Source organism: Zeugodacus cucurbitae, chromosome 2, assembly GCF_028554725.1.
Source record: "Zeugodacus cucurbitae isolate PBARC_wt_2022May chromosome 2, idZeuCucr1.2, whole genome shotgun sequence".
In the NCBI taxonomy this organism is placed as follows: domain Eukaryota; kingdom Metazoa; phylum Arthropoda; class Insecta; order Diptera; family Tephritidae; genus Zeugodacus; species Zeugodacus cucurbitae.
In genome coordinates this window covers 47029577-47054777 of record NC_071667.1, presented here as the reverse complement: position 1 = coordinate 47054777, position 25201 = coordinate 47029577, and the positions used below count along the sequence as shown (strand labels likewise).

The 25201-nt window shown below is 36.6% G+C and overlaps 1 protein-coding gene across 1 annotated transcript in view; it reads left to right on the top strand.

Annotated features, from left to right (window-relative positions):
• Positions 1 to 3089: 3089 nt before the first annotated feature.
• Positions 3090 to 25201, top strand: part of LOC105212430 (dopamine receptor 1) — a 102686-nt gene continuing 80574 nt past the window's right edge. Inside the window, exon 1 of the mRNA XM_054233984.1 lies at positions 3090 to 4186. Coding sequence (XP_054089959.1) covers positions 3887 to 4186 — 300 coding nt within the window. The 5' untranslated portion in view covers positions 3090 to 3886. The remainder of the gene's footprint in view (positions 4187 to 25201) is intronic.

The window sequence follows — 25201 nt, the reverse complement described above, 5'->3', positions numbered from 1 at the left end:
AGCTGCTAACTCAGCACTACGAACAGCTCCTTCTTCTAACTGCTGTATCTTTAAAACGACTTCGAATTTTAAAAATCCCTTTACAACCATATTCTAGACATGTTTAGAACGCAATTTATGACTAAACAAGTAAGGAAGGGCTAAGTTCGGGTGTAACCGAACATTTTATACTCTCGCAATTTATTTATTTAACTTTATTTATATTATATAATACACGATACGATTTCGGCGATTTTTAGAATGGGGTGCCACACTATTAACTTGGTATATGTGCAAAGTTCTGCATCGATATCTTCACTAGAGCTTACTTTATATATTGTAATTGTATACGATTCAGATCGTCTTCAAAGTTCTGGTATATAGGAAGTAGGCGTGATTGTGAAGCTATTTTCACAACATATCATTGGGATGTAAGGAAACTATTACAAACCAAGTTTCATCGAAATCGGTCGAGTAATTCCTGAGATATGGTTTTTGACCCATATTTAGTGTTTCTGGCGTTTTTTGTTAGTGAGCTAACCCACTTTTAGTAGTTTTCAACATAACCTTCGTATGGGAGGTGGGCGTGGTTACAATCCGATTTCCTCCATTTTTGGACTGTATAAGGTAGTACCTAAAATATTCCTTGATATAGCTTTAGTAGTTTGCGAGATATGTACAAAAAACTTACTGGTCCAATTACGCCCATTTTCGAACTTAACCTTCTTATGGTACCAAGAAATACGTCTTCCAAGTTTCATCAAGATATCTCAATTTTTACTCAAGTTACAGCTTGAAGCCCTTAAACTTTATTGTTGATTGAAAAATTCTCATCTGAGTCAACTAAGTTAATGCGAAATTTACCTTACTGGTCGGTCTGTTTGCCGCTGAACTATCTATTACATATTTAAAAATCAGATTACAACACAAAGACTTTAAGTGGAAGTGGGTGTGGTTATGGTCCGATTGCGACCTTTTTCAAGCTGTACAAAGTGAATGTTGAATGTCAGAATCAATATTGAAATCGGGCAAGCAGTTTCAGCTTCTTCTTCTTTTTTTCAGTTAACAAAAGTAGTATTCTATATACAATGTGTTGCAATAGCAAAAGAAAACTCACAGAACCTAAGTTGCAAGTCGCGCCGTTCCGGATATGGTGTGCGAAATGGTAATCAGCCACACGCCAAATATAACGGTATAATAAAGTGTAAATTATACGTCGCGTTCCACCATAGGATATTTGCATTTAATTCGTGGGGAAACAAATAAATTAATTGAAATGCATAAGTATTTTGTGCGTTATAAATCATAGTTCCTTGAAACTTATTTCAGTTAATTCCTTCTATTTTTTGTAACTACCTCACATCTAAGCTACTTCGTTTATGCTTGGTAGTTATTACCAAAATAATATTTTATGCAAACAAAAACATTTATATATACTTAAATAGGTATATCAGGGTTGGCTATAATTTCTTATTTTTGACTAAATTTGGTGTGCTCCAGCCGTGAAACAAATCAAAATAATGTAATTTCTATCGCATGCGATAAAGTTGTGCAAGTGTTTGCGACAAGTGCGGAAAGCGAAAACGGAAATTGCGCGAACAGCGGAAACTTGTGTGTAAAACGCAAAGCCATGCAAATGTATATTTTCTATTCATTCGTTCATTTACATTTACATTTACTACTGGAAATATTTACGTAATTAAGTAAGTAGATTTCTGCTCGATGCAGTTTTTGATAAAAATCTATCATCATTAAATTCTGTTTTGGACTCAATTATATATTTAACTACTACATTGTATCTGTTAGAATAATTTAACTATTTTACCGTTAAGTTCTATTGAAACCGGGATATAAACTAAAACAAATAACAAAATTTAATAGAGATATAAAAAAAAACGAAAATATTTATGCATTATAAAATTATTATTCTTTTATTTCCAATCGACTTTAATATGTTTAAACTAGTGAGATAACTCAGCCACGAGTTCCTCAAAAACGACATCTTAAAATACAAAGAAACACGGCGATAATTAACAACAAAATAAAGAGGAAGTCAATTTGGGCCATTTCCCAAAGAATATGGTGTATTTGGAGCATTAGTATCATCTTTATGAATAAAATTCTTCTGTTCTTCTGTATCACAGAACTTCACATAAACGGCTCGACCGATTTGAATGAAATTTTTTGTGTACATTCAGGTGGATTCGAGAATGATTTGTAGTCACCATTTCGTGCAATTTAAGTAACACATTTAATTAATTTTAATTTTGCCAAAAATAGGGTGTAAAAAATTGTTTATGAAATAATTGGAGGTCGCTACTGTCGGTGTACCAAATCTTCAATCCAATTATATATTAATTCCAGTTTGTTCCAAAGCAAATTCTTAGTTTAATATCATAATAGCTTGATATATTATGCATGACAACGTCTGTCGCAAGTAGTAGTAAGACGATGTTAAACATTGAAAATCGTACTGTTAGAAATGCTTGGAATTCAATTTTTTCTAAGCAAAATGAGCTTCAAGCTTTACTAATAACTTTCGAAGGCGTTGCTATGGATCATAGTAATTCATTGTTTCTCAAATTACATTTATCTATAATAACACAATATATAGACGACCTAATTGATAATAAAATCTAAAGTCTTTCCAGGAGCATTATAGAGCTATTTTTGTGGGTGGAAGACTTAACTATCAAAGCCGATTAATATTGAACATTTTTCCTGAGGAATGTTCAAAAACTGAATTATGGGTACAAATAACTTGGTTCTAAGATCCACACAAAATGATTTGCTCAAGGTCAAAAACTTCAAACTTCAATCGTCATTTATATTATACCGGATATAAATTCCTTAATTCCTTAGGGCTGGAGGGTTAGACTTAATTAATATATATTTTTTTAGCCCATAAATTGTAAGTATAGTAATGAGGTGAGGAATGTTTTATGTGTTTGAGGTAATAAACTCAAATTCGTAATAAAATATTTATCAGCTCATAAGCCATGCCACAAAGTGCCATATTATTTTTAGTTAAAATTATTGTTAATGCTAATCTGGCTTCACTGAATTCGAAAAGGCTACTAACTACTGTTATTTTTGTCTTTCAGAACTAAACTCATAAATATAGCATACAACAACTAACTACATGCCACAAATATCCAAAAACTAAAAAAGTGAATATTGAAAACAAAAAAAAAAAATTCTCAAAGATATTGAAAATACTAACCTACACTGAGTGCATTATAAACACCCACCATTGGTGGCTCCGTAGCCCATTTGCAATAACTAAAACTGAGTGCTGTCCATTGTAATTGTGAGCTTGTACGCCGGTGAAAAAGTGAATGAAAGCCTTTTGGGGCGCCCAGTGCGAAAAATACGTAAAGTGAATTGTAGCAAAGGTGAATTATTACACATGACACACATGTGCAACGGGTAAACGAAAAAATACAATTTGCAGAAAAAGTCATCCAGTGCGTTCGACGCGTGAAAGTTTTGTGATTTTTCAGCGAGCGTGAAAATCGTGATAATAATTCAGCACACGTCGAATGATATTACAGTTTTTCCCGTTGAAAATGTGCGCTTTAATTGCATTACCAAGTCAGTGAGTTCATAAGTACAAACACGCAGCAACACCGGAGGGAGCAAAAACTGTACCGTTGGCCAACAAACAGACACACGCACGCACGCATACCAACACATTTCCAATCCACTCCAAAAGCATAATCTCCAAGTGGAACACAGTGTTGTGAAATATTTCGTTTAGCCTTTCAACATCCCACCCCAGTGGCGACAGTGTGTGTGTGACCTTGTTGTACCCATAAGTAAATAGAACACACACACGCCTATCACACAAACTCTTCATACGCACTTCTCCTCCACACTCTCCCATCCACGCCACAAACGCCGTGAAATGCCGTTGAGAAAAATGTCCGCGGCTGCAGGTACAACTGTCGCCGCGCTTGCTGCCATTGCCGCGACAACAACAACCGCAGCAACAGTCACCACCTTCGCCACAGCAGCAGCCGCAGCAGCGACGGGCAGCAGCAGCAATCACAGCAATGTCGCCAATATAATGGGTGTGGGCAGCGACGCCGCGGCGAGTGGGACTGCGAGCGCCGATCACTTGCCGCCTCAGTTGACCACTGCCAAAGTGGATCTGGATATTGAAATCGACATACAACTGCTGACGAATGGCTACGACGGCACAACGGTAAGTTGCAACAACATTTAACCTTTGACCTTTCGAGGGGCGGCTGCCTTCTTTATATTTCTCGATACGCACATACATTCTAGCCTTTTATTTTGCAAGTACAACCTGCTGCGGCTCATTCGAAGCACCTGCCAGTGTGGCTATAATTCGTCTTGCCTTCCGGACAATACTGAAGAAGACAATACTTTATCGAAACGAAGCAAAATTTATTTATGCATCCTCACTCGCTCATTCTCGGCTCGGCTTGGCGCACAGGTTGTGACGCCTGTGTTGGGGCTGCAGCGCAGGTTGGGCTATTTTATTATGATACCTACATAAGTAGTATGTTTCCGGTCGTAAAATCACAACTGCAAAATGGCACGTGGACAAAAGGGCTCCACTCCCATTTAAAACTGCCTGCGAGTATTATTATTTTCCTTCCGAAAGAGAAAAGTGAGAGTTTACTGGCATGGTGTGCGCTGCCGGTGGTACGTGTGCAGCAGCTATTTCATTTAGTTCGGTTTCAAAATCCCTTTTTTTGTGATTTATTTGAAGTTATTATATTACATTTTTATTCATACATTTTATAACCCTATTTATTTTCCATCCGCTTATTTTAATGCAAGGCACAATCTTTGCACCGTCGTAAATCTAGAAGGCGGAGTTCAAATCCATTTTTATGTGACTTTGCCTAAGGTGTGTCGGTTGGACAAAAAAACAAAAAGAATAGTATTTAACATATTTCAAAATCAATTCGAATGCATTAAAGGACTAAAATGCGTTTCATTGTGTTCAAATTTTCATAGGCACGTTACTTCCTATGGGAAGCACTCAATTTCACCTGCTGTCCACAAGAGAATTATTCCAAATGTTAATCTCAAAGTTAGAAAAACTAAGGAGTTTGTACATTTTTGGCTTAATCAAAAAAAAAAAAGATTATGAAATTACCACCTTTCTAGATAATTGTAAGGTGGATTAGTGAAACAATTATATGTGCACTTGAGCTCATTCTGATCGACATTGTAAAGGCAAGAGTTGTATTGTTAACTGCACACTAAGGGTCTAAGCTGTCTGCTGTTTCCTTCATGACATGAGGCGTATTCATTCTGAGCGCGGGCAATTTCAAGTCACAAATTGGCTATTTCTAACAATTAATACCCATAATAATAACAAATGCTATCTGACATGTGATTATTGTGCAATTTATCGAATTTCTATCATATTGTGATGCTGACTGCCCAATATTTAGTACAATCGCATTAATCATATCTTCAATCGAGTTGTTATTGCTTGATTTCGATTGGCATATTGCAATATGAGTGCATTCTAAGGCACACTTTAATTGATGATGAGTGATGAGTAATATTGTTGCTATTGGTATTGCTATCAACGAGATGATTCCATTACTCATATCCTAACCACTGTTAGCAATATATTTCTTGCCAATATCATTCCTCAACTTATAATAGAACTGTTAATTTTTTAATCACTTATTTTATTGTTTTTGTAGACCCTTTTGTAAATCTCCTGTTTAACAGCACAACCTTAAAGGATTTGAAACTCTCCTTAGTATGAATTGTTTTTATGTAGTGTGTGTCCTTATGGAAATTTTTATGACATCATAGTAATTTTAGAGCTAAAATCAGACCACCTTACTTTATGTAAACTGATAAAATTTTCATTTCTCATTAAGATTTTTCTCTAATGTGCCTTCTAGGCTCTCGTGTTGTTGGATTTTTTATGCAATTCCACAATTCGCCAGTGTTGCCATCAAATAATTTTTACTGCCAGTCAGCGCGCATTCTACGGCATGTTGAGTAATAAAGAAATCGTATGTGCAGTCATAAAATTAACAACAAAATCTATAAAAATAAAGCCGTAACATCATTTGCATCATTTGCAAAAACATACCCACAAGCACATGAGTTCCATATGTAGATATGTGGTAAAAATAAAAGCGCGAAGTTGTGGAATTTAGTGCTTTCGAGAGGGGAGATTAGAATATCGTAAGAAGTACTTCAAAAGTTTTTCAAAACTTGGAAATTTCTAAGATTTGTGGGGAAACAATGAAAACACACTTTTTATCTAAAGCATGACGTCTATATTTTTTTCCATTTAAAATAGAACACAGAATTTATATTTTATGGTCGAATAGCTTAAACTGTAGGGCACAATAAGTTCTCGCTATTTTCATATTGTAAATTACGAAACACTAGTACAATAAGATTTGTTCGGCACAATATCCTTAATAACATTAGGTAACAGCTTTGCCTAAAATAACCAATGACTTTTATATTTAATTAATCTGTATTTACTTTTTTAAAGCACACTAAATAACTCCAGTTCTAAATATTTTTATACCATATCATTTTCCTTACCTTCTTGTCTATATTTTTTGGTGTAAGTTTAACGTCAAAAAGAACTAGTTTAAATCTTCAGACAACAGTTCATCACCAATATATTCAGATGATCCATCCTCTATGTTTATCCAATCAGAGTTCTTTCAATAACTTTTTTTTTAATCGTCTGAAGTTTGAATTCCAATAGATTATATAATAATATAGATGAGGTTGATAAAAAAAATTAAGAAGGGTTTAGATAATCTAAAAATTACCTAATTCGACCCCTGTATTAAATGTATTAAAAGATTCAAATGAATTCAACCCTCGCTGTAAATTATCCGATTGTTATAATTTGTACTTTCGTTCCAACTTATGTCCACTTATTACATATCTCGCTTATGTCACTTATCCGAAATATCTATTGTACTCGGAATTCAATTAAACTAGATACCACAATATTCATCTTATTAATACTGGAGCTTGTTATGGACAGATGGTACCTATTTATGGTTCGAATAATATATCTACACATATATAATTTTTGTTACCGGAGGAGTTTTATTTGACCAGCAAATTAAGCTATTCGCTTATTTTCTATGGAAGACTTATATATATATATTTGGCGTAGGAACCGCTTTAAGCGATTATAGCCGAATCCACCAGAGCGCGCCACTCATTCCTCCTTTTTGCTTTTTGGCGCCAATTGGAAACACCAAGTGAAGCCAGGTCACTTTGCACTTGGTCTTTCCACCGGAGTGGAGGTCGTCCTCTTCCGCGGCTTCCTCCAGCGGGTACTGCATCGAATACTTTCAGAGCTGGAGTGTTTTCTTCCATCCGTACAACATGACCTAGCCAGCGTAGCCGCTGTCTTTTTATTCGCTGAACTATGTCAATGTCGTCGTATAAATCGTACAGCTCATCGTTCCATCGCCTGCGGTATTCGCCGTTGCCAATGTTTAGAGGACCAAAAATCTTGCGCAAAACCTTTCTCTCGAAAACCCCAAGAGTCGTCTCATCGGATGTTGTCATCGTCCACGCTTCAGCGCCATACATCAGGACGGGAATAATGAGCGACTTATAGAGTTTGATTTTGGTTCGTCGAGAGAGGACTTTACTTTTCAATTGCCTACTCAGTCCAAAGTAGCACCTGTTGGCAAGAGTGATTCTGCGTTGGATTTCAAGGCTGACATTGTTGGTGTTGTTAATGCTGGTTCCCAGATAAACGAAATTATCTACAACTTCAAAGTTATGACTGTCAACAGTGACGTGGGAGCCAAGACGCGAGTGCGCCGACTGTTTGTTTGATGACAGGAGATATTTCGTCTTGTCCTCATTCACCACCAGACCCATACGCTTCGCTTCTTTATCTATTCTGGAAAACGCAGAACAAACGGCGCGGTTGTTGCTTCCGATGATATATATCATCGGCATACGCCAGGAGCTGTACACTCTTGTAGAAGATTGTACCCTCTCTATTTAGTTCTGCAGCTCGTATTATTTTTTCCAGCAATAGATTGAAGAAGTCGCACGATAGTGAGTCACCCTGTCTGAAGCCTCGTTTGGTATCGAACGGCTCGGAGAGGTCCTTCCCGATCCTGACGGAGCTTTTGGTGTTGCTCAACGTCAGCTTACATAGCCGTATTAGTTTTGCAGGGATACCAAATTCAGACATCGCGGCATAAAGGCAGCTCCTTTTCGTGCTATCGAAGGCAGCTTTAAAATCGATAAAAAGATGGTGAGTATCGATTCTTCTCTCTCGGGTCTTTTCCAAGATTTGGCGCATGGTGAATATCTGGTCCATTGTGGATTTTCCAGGTCTAAAGCCACACTGATAAGGTCCAATCAGTTCGTTGACGGTGGGCTTTAGTCTTTCACACAATACGCTCGACAAAACCTTATATGCGATATTGAGGAGACTTATACCACGGTAGTTGGCGCAGATTGTGGGGTCTCCCTTCTTATGGATTGGGCAGAGCACACTAAGATTCCAATCGTCAGGCATGCTTTCTTCCGACCATATTCTACAAAGAAGCTGATGCATGCACCTTATCAGTTCGGAAGACTTAGTCAACCTAATTATGTTGGCTAGTCATAAGCTATGATATTAAACTAGAGGCATTGCCAGTTCATCGCTTTTTCATATTTATTTTGACCATCCCGGTTCTAATAATGATTGTAGATTCCTTAAAAGGTCAGAATATTATAGAAAAGGGGTAAACAAATGGAAAATTTGTTTCACAAATTCTACCGGTTTTTTTTTCAAATAAATTACATATCAGCTGAGATTTCCGGCCCGCATTGCCAACACAATTAATTTTTAAGCGAAGATATGAAATAAGCAAAATTCGTTTTATTTGTCCATGATTTAGCTATTAGCTTGTGGTGGTCAAATAAAACACGCGTAATGTTAACCAGAGAGACTAGGACTATTTTGCTGGATGTATAGTACTTATACAATTGGGTTATGCAAAATATTTGCGCACATTTCCAAATCATTCTGGGAAAATTGATTTCACCAAAAACACAAATGCAATACATTCAAATATCAAATTGTAAATGTGAAATGTCAATAAGTTGCAAATGCAAATGAATTTGTATATTGAAAACATTAAAATGAAATTTAAGTGCCTAACTAAAAAGCACTTTCGCGCAAAAAACTACTATTGACAGTTAAAACCATTTTTGTGAAGGGTCACAGGGCGAGTAATAAACACTTGAAATATGTGTATACAATTAAATTGCCAGTAAAAAGTAGAATTTTTATAAAAGCAAATGAAATCAATGATTTTATTTAAATTGGTTAAACTCAGTTTATAATAAAAACGGATTAAGTGACTTTAAAAAAGTGAGGGAATATTGTGGAACTTTTTATAATGCATTTAATTTTGTTTTGGTGACAAAATGTATGTAACATTTGTTGGGTATATGAAAAACTAAAAGAAGTGTGAGTGCGGCAGAGCTTTTTTAAGTTTTAATAAACATTGGGTTCAATAAGTTATAAAAATAAGTAAGTAAAATAAATGCCAATATCACTAATTCCAGTGATTTTCCAATACCAACCCATCTGTACAACGAGACACTCCGAATAACCTCAAATATTTATTTCTTTTTTTTTTGCCCGAATTAATTCTAACAGAAGTCTGTTGAATGCCGAGTTCTAAGAATGTTAGTCTGTCTAAACTGACGTAAGTAATCCGACGCGTGGGGGGCAGTCCGCATACGAGCGGAATTTGCCGAGTCTAGAAAGGCAAGAGATTTTTAAGCGTTCAGTTCTCAAACTGACTCAACTACCGAAAGAAACATTTGAACAGCTGAGATTTAAAAATTTATAAAAACAAAAAGTTAAAAATTTCTGAATATTACTTATTAAAAGAAGACAAAATAGTTTTTTTGATGCTAAATATTGAGTCAGATGGATCAGATGTGCTGGAATGAGAATTAAAATCCTGACACATTCGGCGGAATGGTTCGTTTAACTCAAAATTTGTTCTAGAAGATTTTAGAAGTAATGGTCTAAGCTGCCTAGTTGAACGCAATGGGATATTAAACTTAATATCAGACAAAAGAAAAGAGCTACAAGCAGAACCATTCAGAAGTTTTACTAGGAATATTATACCTAGCATTTCTCTGCGACTAGTGAGTGTGGGAAGATTTATAAGTTTTAAACGACTAGTATACGGGGGAAGATTCAAATTTGAATCCCAATGTAAGTGGCCTAAAGCAAAAAGTAAAAATTGTTTTTGAACGGACTCAAGCTTATCAGAATGGGATTGATAGCTAGGATTCCATACCACAGAACCATACTCCAATATAAGCCTTACCAATGTTGTAAAAATAATTTTAGTAATATACGGATCACTAAATTCTTTAGACCAACGTTTAACAAAGCTAAGAGCACCTTTAGCTTTTAAGACAATTGAATTTACATGAGATTTAAAATTTAGTTTAGGGTCCATATTAACTCCTAAATCACCAAAGCTAAAAACTTGCTCTAAACTGAAGTTATTTATTACATAGGGAGAAAGATCAACAGTTCTACGGGAAAAGCACATCGTTTTACATTTTTTAAGATTAAGTGGCATATCATTTTTGTGACACCAAGTAACTAAATTATTTAAATCCGATTGCAACTCAGTCCTTTCGTTATGAGAAGTATATGATTTAAAAAGTTTTACATCAGCCGCATATAATAAAATTTCTGAAAACTTAATTACAATTTGCAACTAAATTTTTTAGATATTTAAATTTTGTTTTTATTATTCCATTTTGATTCTCATATTTTTGGAATAATTTGATTGCGTTAATTTTTGATTAATCATCAATTTAAATTTCCGCCGATTTCATTACTGATATTTGATTTTTACAATTTTGATTGTTATTAAACTAATATTTTCCTAAATATATTTAATTGTATACCAATAGTAAGACATCAGTTATATTATTAATATGTATTAATCAAATGGCAACACTGCTTAAAAAAAAATTATAATTATTATTTGTTAGTCTTTCTTTAAATTTATTAAATTCAAATTTGAAATGGTGGCAAGTCCGATTATCTGACTTTAAGCTTTAAGTGTGCAGTGTTTCTCTATTCAATTTATTAAATAATCCGCGAATAATTCAACGTAACGAAATTTTGAGTGCTACACAATGTTGCTGCAATCGATAGATTTTAAAACCGCTAACCTCAAAACAAAATGAAATATGCGATTAACAATTCAAATTAAACCGCTAAAATTATGAAAATATTAAATATCACAGAACACCAATTATCAGAAAATCACGGAAATTAAGCGAGGATTTGCAATAAAAAGTAGTTTTGGTGCAATAAAAATGCATTTATCTCATCAATGTATATGTGTCTGTGTAGCGGTTTTAAAATGATCAGCCGCTTTTGACAGCTGCCCCATAAATATGCAGCAGAATGTCGACTGCAGCTCGCCACAACGAGGCGAGAAATAATGGCATTGTTTTACAAGTGACAGCGCAAAAACGCTCACACACACACACTCACGTGAAGCCCAGCGTATTTTCGCACATCCGGAGAAGTGTGTGTTGAAAGCAGCGATGGTCAGCTTATACAGATGCCACATTTCGGATGACACGCAACAATTAGAGGCATCAACTGCCAATTTACCTTCATAATTAAATGCATACATACGCATGCATGTAAGCTTACAGCAACATAGTGGCCATTGTGTCGACCAATAACGAGCTCAATGTGTATATGGGGCGCACGGCGCGTGTGACACTCAACTTGCAATGAGTATAATCATGATTCATGAAAAAGCGAATGCGGTTTTCAGACAAACCGATTAAATATGAAATGAAACACGAATTAAACTGATTTGCAACCACAACAGACAAGTGACTGCTTCTGACGCTTGAAATGCTGCTGATTTTGATCGTTTTTTTCACCTCGGAGTTGACAGTTTGTTGCCTATTATTCACTTAAAATTAAACCAAAAAATATTGAACCATCATTTTAATTTTTTGTGATTAAACAATTTCGTTGAATTCTTTGTGCAGTGTAATGATTAAAAAATCATTTTTAAATCGCTGAATTAAACCTGAAATACCAATAGTTGCATTTTAAGTTATTTAAGCGTTTTGAACCGTGCTTTCCTTCAAATGAGCAATGTAACATATCTCGAAAATGGGCAAAATGATTCATAAAGCATAATCTGAGTTGGTAAATGTGAGCATAACGCTCTTAAATGATAATATTGAGCTTACTAGAAATATGATTTAAAGAGTATAGTATTTTCTGTCTGTCCAGAAAACTAAAAAAAGTAATGTTTGATTGGTTAGTTGATCAAAAGGGAAAGTCCAATAATAAATATGTCCATTATGCAGTCCCAAGTGTCACACGCTCACTAGATTTCATAACCTTTTTAGGCGTTTTCTACCCTACCTATATACATAGCGATCGGTCGATTTTCTTAACGATATCTCCGAAAATTGCATTTATAAAACTTGTTGAATTTAGTAATTTTATCAAGACCACATGATGATTCAGAGAGGATATGGTAATGCGAGCGGATAATTATTTATTTTGAGGGTATCTTCTACAATATTTGGATATTGTCACATAAGTTTTTTCTTCAATGCCTGTTTTATGTTTCCGTTTCATTATAATCCGACGATAACTATGTAAAAATTGGCTCATTTTGGCTTGAAAATTTTATAAAAAGTTAAGGCGATTTACAGAAGGTTGCAAGACCGGAGCATTATCATGTAGGTACCGAAGAGGTAATCTGGTAACGGATGTCCAGAGCATACTGGGATTATGGAGGGAACACTTCTCCGACCTGCTGAATAGCTGTGAAAGTACAACACCAGGAGATGACGAACTCGATTCCCCAAACGATGACGATGGAATAGATATTCCATTTTCCGATCATGAAAAAATTCGAATAGTAATTGCCCTTTGAAGAACAACCGGCCGAGCTATTCAAATACCGCCGCGAAGAACTTATAAGGTGTATGCATCAGCTTCTTTGTAGATTATGGTCGAAAGAAAGCATGCCTGACGATTGGAATCTCAGTGTGCTCTGCCCAATCCATAAAAAGGGAGACCCTTCAATTTGCGCCAATTACCGTGGGTTAAGCCTCCTCAACATCGCGTATAAGGTTCTGTCGAGTGTATTGTGTGAAAGACTAAAGCCCACCGTCAACAAACTGATTGGACCTTATCAGTGTGGCTTTTGACCTGAAAAATCCACAACTGACCAGATATTCACCATGCGCCAAATATTGGAGAAGACTCGTGAAAAGAGGATCGACACACACCACCTTTATGTCGATTTTATGCATGCTTTCGACATCACGTAAAGGAGCTACCTTCACCGCCATGTCTGATTTTGGTATTCCCTCGAAACTAATACGGCTGTGTAAGTTGACGTTGAGCAACACAACCATTGTCATGATCGGGAAGGACCTCTCCGAGCCGTTCGATACCAAACGAGGCTTCAGACAGGGTGACTCACTATCGTGCGACTTCTTCAATCGATTGCTGGAAAAAATAATACGAGCTGCAGAGCTAAATAGATAAGGTACAATCTTCTATAAGAGTGTACAGCTACTAGCGTACGCCGATGATATTGATATCATCGGAAGCAACCCGCATGGATAAGGAGGCGAAGCGTATAGGTCTGGAGGTGAATGAGGACAAGGCGAAATATCTCCTATCAACAAATAAACAGTCAGCGCACTCGCGTCTTGACTCACACGTCACTGTTGATAGTCATAACCTTGAAGTCGTAGATAGTTTCGTCTACTTGGGAACCAGCGTTAACAACACCAACAATGTCAGCCTCGAAATTCAACGCAGAATCAGTCTTGACCTGGCTTCACTTGGTGTTTTCAGTTGGCGCCAAAAAGCAAAAAGGAGGAACGAGGGTGCGCTGTGGTGGATTCGGCTATAATCGCTTAAAGCGGTTCCTACGCCAAACATATATATATATATATATTTGTCATTCAGTGTTGTTATAACGGGTGTTTTTCTTAAGAGTGCGGTTTTTATTGAGACAATATTTTTTACGGAATTGATATTCTTGACAGCTGTTACTTGATTTAAACTCAGTTTGGTTTGCTATCTCATAATGAACAGACTTACTTCGAACAATGTTCGTTGCTAACATACGGTCCCAATTGCTGCAAAATGAGATCCAAAATTGGGTAACTCGGCGGTCATAATAAAGCTAATTTCTGATTATAACATTAATTTATATAGGTTATAGATGATGAGTCTGGGCTTCGAACTTATGAGGCGACTGGCTGAAAACGCTGCCACATACCTCTCATGGATTTTTATCTCCCGGAAGGAGGGAATGTTCCTAGAAAAAATAAAATTAAACTAATTATTTTGGTACAAGTGTTTATTACTTAATAACGAATACTATTTCTATTTTCTTCGATAATAATTCCATCATTCATTACAAAGAACTTTATAGGGATCTCGAAATATTTTGCGAAATTTATATTTTAGTAATTTCCGAAATGTTGATGTTTATCGAACGGCCGACGGTGTACCGAACTATCAAATTTTCCGAACATAACTATTATCGGATTATATTAACTGTTAATACGTACCCCTATTATTTAAGGCCAATAAATGTCGGCAAAAATAAATAACAAATGTGTAGGATAAAATATATTTATTTAAATGTGGCAACACTTTCATAAAATATCACATACATTACCATCTCCCTTCGTCTGAGACAAATCCACTTTAATAAATAACAAAGCGCACTATTAACTGAGCAAAGCCGAATAAATGAAATTCCAACTGATGGCCGTCGAAATAACTCCGCAGCTCGTTGGTATTTAAGGCAAAGCTACAGTGAATAATCTCCCAAGCGGCTCATTGCCCTCAAGTTTGTTGCTCAGAGTTGCTAGTTCAGGAGCTTTATTGCTATTGTTGTTTCTGATACTTCGCCTATACTGTTATACAAACATTAATATAAACATATGCACATATATTCATATGTACACATGAGGCTTACCACATTGATGTGTATGTACTTGTGCTGTAAAAAGAAGGCGTTAGTTTGTATTGTGTTTCTCCTTTATTCTTTTGTATTTCTTTCCCGTCTATTGCTATTTAGTTTGCGTATAGATTTCGCTTTGCTCATTATATTCTGACATATTTTATTGAATAAGAATTGGATGTATTAATAGTAACTAATGCCTGTGCCACTAATAGCATAACAAACTGATATTGTACGCCATTCGAATGTAATATATAGCCAATGTAGCAAAAATTAGTTTGACATTCAGTAAAGGAAAATGTATGTTTGTATTACAAAGTTTTTTAAGGAATCGATTTTATTGTAATCCTGTGGCAGTAAGTTGATATAACATGAGTCAAATTTATCGACAGAAAATTAATTATTCCAGATTATTAACCCAAACGATTACCCTCCTCCCGCCCAACCGACGCGTGGGGCGCAGTCCGCAAACGAGCGGAATTTGCCGAGTCTAGAAAGGCAAGAGATTTTTAAGCGTCCGGTTCTCATACTGCTCAGCTACAGAAAGAAACATTTCAACAGCTGAGATTTAAAAATATATAAAAACAAAAAGTTAAAAATTTCTGAATATTATTTATTAAGAGAAGACAAAATAGTTTTTTTGATGCTAAATATTGAGTCAGATGGATCAAATGTGCTGGAATGCGAATTAAAATCATGACATATTCGGCAGAATGGTTCATTTAACTCAAAATTTGTTCTAGAAGATTTTAGAAATAATGGTCTAAACTGCCTGGATGAACGCAATGGGACATTAAACTTAATACCAGACAAAAGGAATGAACTACAAACTAAACCATTCAGAAGTTTTACTAGAAAAATTATACCTAGCATTTCTCTGCGACTAGTGAGTGTGGGAAGACTTATAAGTTTTAAACGACTAGTATACGGGGGAAGATTCAATCTTGAATCCCAATGTAAGTGGCCTAAAGCAAAAAGTAAAAATTGTTTTTGAACGGACTCAAGCTTATCAGAATGGGATTGATAGCTAGGATTCCATACCACAGAACCATACTCCAATATAGGCCTTACCAATGTTGTAAAAAGAATTTTAGTAATATACGGATCACTAAATTCTTTAGACCAACGTTTAACAAAGCTAAGAGCATCTTTAGCTTTTAAGACAATTGAATTTACATGAGAATTAAAATTTAGTTTAGGGTCCATATTAACTCCTAAATCAACAAAGCTAAAAACTTGCTCTAGACTGAAGTTATTTATTACATAGGGGGAAAGATCAACAGTTCTACGGGAAAAGCACATCGTTTTACATTTTTTAAGATTCAGTGGCATATCATTTTTGTGACACCAAGTAACTAAATTATTTAAATCCGATTGCAACTCAGTCCTTTCGTTATGAGAAATATATGATTTAAAAAGTTTTACATCATCCGCATATAATAAAATTTCTGAAAACTTAATTACTGAAGGTATATCATTGATGAACAACAAGAACAGAATCGGGCCGAGATGACTACCCTGTGGAACCCCTTAAGTGACACTAATTGAATCGGATAATGTATTATTAAATAAAACTTGTTGTTTTCTGTTAGTCAGATATGAGGATACCCATTCAAGAAGTCTTGGTTGAAAACCAAGAAGATTCAGTTTTTGCAAAAGAATTGAGTGGTTTACTCTATCGAATGCTTTACTAAAGTCTGTATATATAACATATAAAAGATTGACATGAGCTATTTGTGGAACTGACTTCCTATTACACGATTAACCAGCAATGAGCTAGTGAACACTACAAAGCATATGAACTAGCCAGATAAGCACAACCTTAAAATTGGATTCCAGTAAAGGGGACAATCGGGCACGGTTTTCTAGACGATGTCTCGGAGGTTGTACACATACAACTTTTTGAGTTGATCAACAAACATCACACACAGAGTTGTACAGAAAAGACAATGTAGTGTAAGGAGGTTCTAGTCCCGGTGGATTCACAATGGGCCTCCTTACTGCTTTATAAAATCAGATAAATAAATTATTATAGTTCGGTTACACCTGAGATTTTGCTTGCTTATTTTCAAATAGGTTAAGCTGTTGACGAATTGTTACTAGGCTATTCTCTTGAGACTAGGCTCTCACTACACTTCTTCTTCTTCTTGACTGGCGTAGACACCGCTTACGCGGTTATAGCGGAGTCCAAAACAGCGCGCCACGTATCCCTCCTTCCGGCAGTTTGGCGTCAATTGGTTATTCCACCTCTCCACCTGGTCCTTCCATCGGAGTGGAGGTCTCCCTCTTCCTCTGCTTCCACCAGCGGGTACTGCATCGAATACTTTCAGAGCTGGAGCACCTTCATCCATTCGAACAACATGTCCTAGCCATCGTAGCCGCTGTTTTTTTATTCGCTGGACTATGTCTATGTCGTCGAATAATACATACAGCTCATCATTCCATCGTCTGCGGTATTCGCCGTTGCCAATTCTTAACCCTTTCATGCCAGCCACGTATCCAACTTCCGCAGAGTGGAATTGTCAAAATCGGTTTCGCGAAAAAAGTTATCCTAAAGTGGTTTTACAAAAAGTGTTCAAAAACATAAAAATAATTGATTTATTTTAGTGAACTATATAAATAAGTAAAGATTAGAGAGTCATTAAAAACAAAAAATTCATGAGAAAAGTGTTTAGTTTATTTATAATAATTTATTTTTTGCCTATAAGCAACATCCTGTAACTAATGAACCAGGATACATAGGACTTTGAAATTTTTATCACTTCATATTTTAGTTAAGTCTAATATATATCTGTACTAAAAAAAAATGTTAGCTCCGCACATTTTAATTCGGGCATGAGAGGGTTAAGGGGCCATAAATCTTCCACAAAACCTTTCTCTCGAAAACTCCTAGTACCGTCTCATCGGATGTTGACATCGTCCACGCTTCTGCACCGTAAAGTAGGACGGGAATGATGAGAGACTTGTAGAGTTTGGTTTTTGTTCGTCGAGAGAGGACTTTACTTTTCAATTGCCTACTTAGTCTATAGTAGCACCTGTTGGCAAGAGTGATTCTGCGTTGGATTTCCAGGCTGACATTGTTATTGCTGTTAATGCTGGTTCCCAGGTAGACGAAATTGTCTACAACTTCAAAGTTATGACTGTCAACAGTGACGTGGGAGCCAAGACGCGAATGCGCTGACTGTTTGTTTGACGACAGGAGATATTTCGTCTTGTCCTCGTTCACCATCAGACCCATACGCTTCGCTTCCTTATTCAGTCTGGAGAAAGCAGAACTAACGGTGCGGGTGTTGATACCAATGATATCGATATCATCGGCGTACGCCAGTAGCTGTACACTGTTACAGAAGATTGTACCTTCTCTGTTTAGCTCTGCAGCTCGTATTATTTTCTCCAGCATCAGGTTAAAGAAATCACAGGAGAGTGAGTCACCTTGTCTGAAACCTCGTCTGGTATCGAACGGCTCGGAGAGGTCCTTCCCGATCCTGACGGAGCTTTTGGTGTTGCTCAACGTCGGCTTACACAGCCGTATTAGTTTTGCGGGGATACCAAATTCAGACATCGCGGCATAAAGGCAACTCCTTTTCGTGCTGTCGAAAGCAGCTTTAAAGTCGACAAAGAGATGGTGTGTGTCGATCCTATTTTCACGGGTCTTCTCCAAAATTTGGCACATGGTGAATATCTGGTCTGTTGTTGATTTTCCAGGTCTAAAGCCACACTGATAAGGTCCAATCAGTTTGTTGACGGTGGGCTTTAGTCTTTCACACAATACGCTCGACAGAACCTTATACGCGATGTTGAGGAGGCTTATCCCACGGTAATTGGCGCAAATTGTGGGGTCTCCCTTTTTGTGTATTGCGCAGAGTACACTGAGATTCCAATCGTCAGGCATACTTTCTTCCGACTATATTCTGCAAAGAAGCTGATGCAAGCACCTTATCAGCTCTTCGCCGCCGTATTTGAATATCTCCTGGTGTTGTACTTTCACTGCCATTCAGCAGGCTGGAGAAGTGTTCCCTCCACAAACTCAGTATACTCTGGTCATCAATAACTAGATCACCTCTGGGGGTCCTACAGGAGTGTGCTCCGGTCTTGAAACCTTCAGTTAGTCGCCGGATCTTTTCGTAAAATTTTCGAGCATTACCCCTGTCGGCCAGCTTGTCAAGCTCTTCATACTCACGCATTTCGGTCTCTTTCTTTTTTTGTCTCCAAATGCGTCTCGCTTCCCTCTTCAGCTCTCGGTATCTTTCCCATCCCGCTCGTGTTGCGGTCGATCGCAACATTGCGAGGTAGGCAGTCTGTTTTCTCTCCACTGCGAGACGACAATCCTCATCATACCAGCTGTTTTTTTGACTTTTCCGAAAACCAATGGTTTCGGTTGCAGCTGTACGTAAGGATTTTGATATGCAGTCCCACAACTCCCTTATACCGAGATGCTGATGAGTGCTCTCAGAGAGCAGGAGTGCAAGTCGAGTAGAAAATCGTTCGGCTGTCGGTTGTGATTGCAGCTTCTCGATGTCGAACCTTCCTTGTTTTTGTTGACGTGTGCGCTTTTCTACACAGAGGCGGGTGCGTATCTTAGCTGCTACAAGACAGTGGTCCGAGTCGATGTTGGGACCACGAAGCGTACGCACATCAAAAACACTGGAGACATGTCGTCCATCTATCACAACATGATCGATCTGGTTGCGAGTGATTCGATCCGGGGACAGCCAAGTAGCTTGATGGATTTTCTTATGCTGGAATCTAGTACTACAGACGACCATATTTCGGGCCCCGGCGAAGTCGATCAGCCTCAGACCGTTTGGTGATGTTTCGTCATGGAGGCTGAATTTTCCGACTGTTGTGCCAAAGATAGCTTCTTTACCCATCCTAGCGTTGAAATCGACAAGCACGATTTTGACATCGTGGCGGGGGCAGTGCTCATAGGTACGTTCTAGGCGCTTATAGAAGGTATCTTTGATCACTTCGTCCTTCTCTTCCGTCGGGGCGTGGGCGCAAATCAGCGATATGTTGAAGAACCTCGCTTTGATGCGGATTGTGGCTAGACGTTCATCTACCGGAGTGAATGCCAGGACTCGACGACGGAGTCTCTCTCCCACCACAAATCCAACACCGAATTTGCGCTCCTTTATATGGCCGCTGTAGTAGATGTCACAAGGACCCACCTTCTTCCGTCCTTGTCCCGTCCATCGCATTTCTTGGATTGCGGTGATGTCAGCCTTTACTCTTACGAGGACATCAACCAGCTGGGCAGAGGCACCTTCCCAATTAAGGGTCCGGACATTCCAGGTGCATGCCCTTAAATCATAGTCCTTTATATGTTTGCCGTGGTCGTCATCAAAAGGGGGGTTTCTCATCCGAGGCCTGTGTTTCTTATTCACTGGTTATTCGTTTTTATGTGGTGTGTCCCAAGCCCTACGCACAACCGCATAAGCGGGACTCGCCTTCTCACTTTAGCTCGCTTCCAGACGGATGTCTGTTGGCTACCCAGAGGATACTTGGTCTAAGACCGGAAGTCGTGAGCTGCTTGAGCCACATGTAAAAGAATCGTTCCTGGCCACTCTCAAGTGAATGACAGTCAGAAACTTTCCTCACGTACGTGAACTTCTACATATGACTCCATCCTCCACTACACTACACTATGATACTATATTAATAAAATTTAATAGAAGCACAACCATTTCGAAGCCCAATTTATGCATACGTATATGTACAAATATAAATATATAGAGATTTCAACTAGTTTTGGCTATAACAGACCACCTACGAATGGTGGTAAAATTTGCTTATTTGATATATGTCTGAATATTATATCGTATAAATCAGATTTTTTAATATATTCAAATATCATTAGGTACGTGCCATGTAGATGTAAGTAATAAATGTTTGTGCCAGCTACTTCTCCTAGAAACACGCTCTGTAATAACAAAATGTCTCAGCAAATGAAATCTACAAATTTCAATTTATAAACGCACATAAACGTTTACTCGCATGAGCGATCGCTGGCGGTGCAATAGTTGAAAATCTGAGCAATTTGTCAAATTTATTTAACGTCACATAAATCTAAATAATGTGGATATTATTAATTTAATTATATTTTATGCATTTCTGTGGGTCATATGTGCGCTACAGTTGGAGTGTTCAAAAGAGAGAACTCGAAAGACAGTAAATGCACTGTAAATATAGCAAATGTGTGAATATGAGACACCCACTGCCTATATGTATGTATGTATTGGCATAAATCATAAATATAATTCAAGTGTATAAGCTCGTGTTTGTGTGTGTTTGCATTGTGATTATTAGATGTGAAATATTTGCATAGCAAACAAATGAATGGCAAATGCTCTTGAGTACACAAATGGAAGTGCACAAATTGCATGGACATACACACAAAAACAAACACACAATCACACATACAAGCAGTTGTGCGCCTATTTATTTATTTATTAAATGCTCAATGAATGGTAGACAAACAAAGAAATGTGATTTTCTTGTGAAATAACCGAGCATACACATGCAGTAAACATAATGACGGTACAATAATGAATAACAAGAAATATAAATAGCAACAGCAAACAGTTTATTGTGGACTTACGAACACACATTTAAATAAATATGAAATCAAAATATGCTAAACTCATAGAAATAGCACAACAAAATCAACATTCAGCCGTTAAGCAGCTGAATGTATTGTAATGAAATGTATCTTGTTAAGTAAAACCAATAAATCACACTTGTGCAAATTATATTATACACAAATTCAAATTATTTGCGAATTATTCCACTCTCATTAATATTAATGTCCACTCAGACCATTTTCATTTTCAATGTAAACGCATGACTTTTCATTATTCTGCCCGTAAATGTGAGCAACTTGAGTGCATTTTAATAGAATAACATATGCAATGGGGAGTGGACCTTTGAGAATTTAAATTATGATTATTGTAATTTCCTCTAAAATTATTATTCAAAGAAATAAAATATTGTCATCTGACTGTAAGCAAAGAAATACTTCATGACCACAGGGCGTATTAGTGACATTCCGTTTTGAGTTGTCTATGTCATCCTATGGATTAAACATGAATAGTAGCATTTTCTAGAATATTCTTGACCCATTCCACTAATGTGATGTTATTATCTGCTCACTTGTCTTCACACAATTTCTCAGTAATTTCTGAACTGCTTTTTAGAAACTTTGGTGGCTTGTACGTATATTTGACACAAGTGCACCGTTATAATAAGGAATAGTTGGAGTAAACATTATGTATTTTTCTAACAATTTCCTAAAATGAAATTTGACTTAAGGCCCAACCCACACCGAATTAGTCAAGTTGTCTTTTCTTGTCTGATACGACAACATCTCATAGCTTCACCTGCGACAGCCCACACCGAACAAGACCAGAGACAAAGAAGGTTGCAAAATCGAACCACCGCCACAATAAAGCTATATTAATCAAACTTTTTGCAGTCAATTCCTTACGTACTCCATTATCTACCATAAAAATAATCGAAATTGGATATTAACCACGCCCACCTCCCATACATAGGTTATGTTGAAAATCACTAAAAGTGCGTTAACTCACTGACGAAAAACATCAGACATACTAAATTTCACATAAGAAATGGCAGAAAAAAAATTTAAATTAACGTGTTTATTTTATTTTATTTTATTTTATTTTATTTTATTTTATTTTATTTTATTTTATTTTATTTTATTTTATTTTATTTTATTTTATTTTATTTTATTTTATTTTATTTTATTTCATTTAATGAGAGATCTCCGTAAGTTCTTTAAAGAATTAGCGCAATTAGCTTAATACTCCACTCTTATACATATCTTTGATAGATATACGCACACACTTATGTATAAACTCAGAGTATGCAGCTCTAAACCACATACTGATAATGTATACATACGTACAGCAGTAATAAAGCTTAAATAAGTTTTTATTGGATGAAAAGGCAATTCAGTATTAGCCTGCCACTTAAGACGCCCTAATGTATGCTTATACATTTACGAGCAGTTCAAAATCTACATATGAAAAGTGAATGGGGGCTTAAAGCGTGCAATAAAAAGTGGATGACTTCAAAGTGAAAACAATTTTGCGGTGAAATACATGTGTGTATGTATATGCAAAAATATGGATATACTTGTAGGTATTTATTTTAGCACACAGACGCATTAAATTTCAATGGAAAAGATAATTGGCATAATTAAGTCAAAAACACAAACCCACAAACATATGCTCACACCCAAGGGCGAAGCAGGTGAAAATGCCGAATTATTTTCAGCGAAAAAAGGGATTTTCATCATTAGCATTATGGTTAATGTGCTGAAAAGCGATACAGATTTATCACGTGAAAACATAAAACCCACACTACTACAGGATCGTTGCGCGAGGCATTAGCGCTTACTTCCTTTCACTTAAAAATAAGCTAAATTAGCAATCGGAAAAAGTAGATTTTCCTTCCTTCCGACGATTAAAGCTTTTGCAGCTTGAGCCCCTAGACTAAGAAACCTTGTTGTTATTTGCTATAATGTTATGATCTTTGAGAACTCTAAATTATATAAGAATCTTCGTTAAAGTTAAAGGGTCTTAAATTTCAAATAGAATTAGGTGTATTGAAAGACTTGTCTTGCCCTAGCTTCATGCCTCTTAACTAGACATTGAGTAGTAGACATCCAAGCCAATAATTGAAGTTATCTGCAAGAAGACAAATTAGAGACATTTCAGTACTTTATTCTGAACTGTTTAGTTTCCAGGGCTAATTTCGATGAAAATGAAAATACCTTGGATCTCATATCATCTTCAGTCAACCAGACAAGTTATGGTTGTTCAATTTGAAGCTATCATACTTTTATTTAAGTTGAACTACCACAATCTGAGATTCCCACTACCGCAGACTTCAAAGTATAAATAAATATATATTTTTTGTGAATTCGAGTTTGAGAACAGCAACCCCAGGGCACATAACGAATCTGCATACCAAATAGTATTTTATGTGCATAATCAAGGCACCTAAACATGATGCCAAGACCTTCATATACATAAATCCGTGTTCTTCTATGTAATTGCGAGCGTCAATTAAGAGAACTCACAAAGGGGTTCAATGGACATTGTTTCCATAGCCACAATGCCGTTGCCAGCACAGCGTATAACGAATATTCAAAATTTTTTGTTGTTTTAGATTTAACCATAATTATGATAGTAAACACATAGAGACGCATGTAAATATTATTTTACGGCTAATTCCAGTAAACGCGTGTATGTGTAATACCCGGGTATTCTGTGCCCGAGGCGCAATGTGCGTATGCAGTTAACAAAACCCAAAAGCATAATAGTTTGTACAAATAAATACGCTTGCACACAACCATAATCGCGGAAACACATGTGCCGTGGCGGATTGTCACATAACATACAGCAACAAACCGCAAACGCGGATGAAAATGCGCGCACGTGAGCAAATAAAGTTTTGTAGAAATCTTCATGGATACCGCGCAAATGAAGTCTGTGAGCTTGTACGTGTGTATTTACGTTAGATTAAATTATAATTTGGGTATATCTGAGTGCGAAAGCTGTAAACGGAATTCCTTGTGCTCTCCAAAAAATTCAGCTGGTGTGCCACCTGGTCGTCCAAAAGCAAGCAATACACAACAATAGGGTGTCTCTAAATTTAAGAGCGTTTTCTTTTCTTATTCTATCCTGTACTCGGGTTTTCAAATTGTTAGTGAGAGTCGGCCAGCATAAAAGGGTGACATTTATCGTTATTTTATCATGAAAAAATGGAACACATTCAAAAAGCTAGGTAGGTAAATGGATGGATAATTTTTTACCGAAAATATAGGTAAATCTCTTAAATATTTTATAGAAATTCAAAGCCAATCTTTTTCTTCCAATAGTGTGCTTATGTGACAAAAATGCGTAAACACGTGCAATAATCTTTCCTAGCTACCACATAACTAATATTCGGGTTTTTTAAACATACGATAGGCTTTATACCGTATATGTGTGTTGGTTGGTAGGTCGGATATCTAAATTAAATGAACGAATTCGATAAAAATTAGCCTGGTCGGTACAGGAATTAACACAGCCCTCATATACTATTCTCATATAGTACACTTTCGTTATTTTAGAGGACTTTATGCCGAATGAATGGGTCAAATTAAGTGTTATCTTAATTAAATTGAAGAAAGAAAT